Source organism: Sphaeroforma arctica (genome assembly GCF_001186125.1).
Source record: "Sphaeroforma arctica JP610 unplaced genomic scaffold supercont1.1025, whole genome shotgun sequence".
NCBI lineage: Eukaryota > Ichthyosporea > Ichthyophonida > Sphaeroforma > Sphaeroforma arctica.
Window position 1 is genome coordinate 1 of NW_014039533.1, and position 1,121 is coordinate 1,121.

The 1,121-nt window shown below is 32.2% G+C and overlaps 1 protein-coding gene across 1 annotated transcript in view; it reads left to right on the forward strand.

The window, feature by feature from the left end:
• Nucleotides 1-824: 824 nt before the first annotated feature.
• Nucleotides 825-1,121, forward strand: part of SARC_09721 (hypothetical protein) — a gene marked incomplete at its 5' end in the record, with an annotated part of 3,641 nt that continues 3,344 nt past the window's right edge. Inside the window, one exon of the mRNA XM_014296253.1 lies at nt 825-1,071. Within this exon, the coding sequence (XP_014151728.1) occupies nt 825-1,071 (247 nt within the window). The remainder of the gene's footprint in view (nt 1,072-1,121) is intronic.

Genomic DNA, 1,121 nt, shown 5'->3' on the forward strand with positions numbered 1-1,121 from the left:
TATATCTATATCTATACGCTTATTGATATTCTTGCGAACGCACACGGCCTCTTTCCTGATAACAACATTGCTACACTGCAAGTATATATGGATATACGTACACCTTATTTAAAAACGGTAAAACAACAATATAGACGCAGAGCCTGTCGAAGGTATCTCAAGCACACTGACAATCCCGATCCTCGTGATGCTACCCAATACTCATTCTAGATTTAATTCATTGTCACATGCATCGCGTTCATGTACATACATACACGTGTACAAAGTTTATACGTATCATTAAAAGTTTATACGTATCATTATATGTTTATACGTATCATTAAATGTTTATACGTATCACTATATGTTTATGCGTACTATTAAATATTTATACGTATCATTATATGTTTATACGTATCATTAATGTTTATACGTATCATTAAATGTTTATTCGTATTATTAAATGTTTCTACGTATCATTTTATGTTTATACGTATCATTAAATGTTTATACGTATCATTAAATGTTTATACGTATCATTGAATGTTTATACGTATCATTAAATGTTTATACGTATCGTTGAATGTTTATACGTATCATTAAATGTTTATACGTATCATTAAATGTTTATGCGTATCATTAAATGTGTATACATATCATTAAATGTTTATACGTATCATTAATGTTTATACGTATCATTAAATGTTTATACGTATCATTAAATGTTTATACGTATCATGAAGTGTTTATACGTATTTATCATTAAATTATTATACGTATCATTAAATGTTTATGCGTGTTGTTTATACGTATCATTAAATGTTTATACGTATTCGTCATTAAAGGTTTATACGTATCATTATACCACTATGGACACCAGCGAAAAACACAGATACCGAACTCGCCGAAGCCAATCTAGCGCCGGGTGCAATTCTGGTACTACTACCAAATAGTGAAGTGCTGCGACGGTATCTGGACATACTATACGACTTCAAGGCCTACGCAGGCACGCTCTACACACTCCAATTAGTACAACCATTACATCCGGTTACACGCGAGCCAGCACCCGAACCACCACCCAGTCCCACGCCGGTATGACTACGCTGTATATATTTACTTTGTTTTGATATATGTATATATAT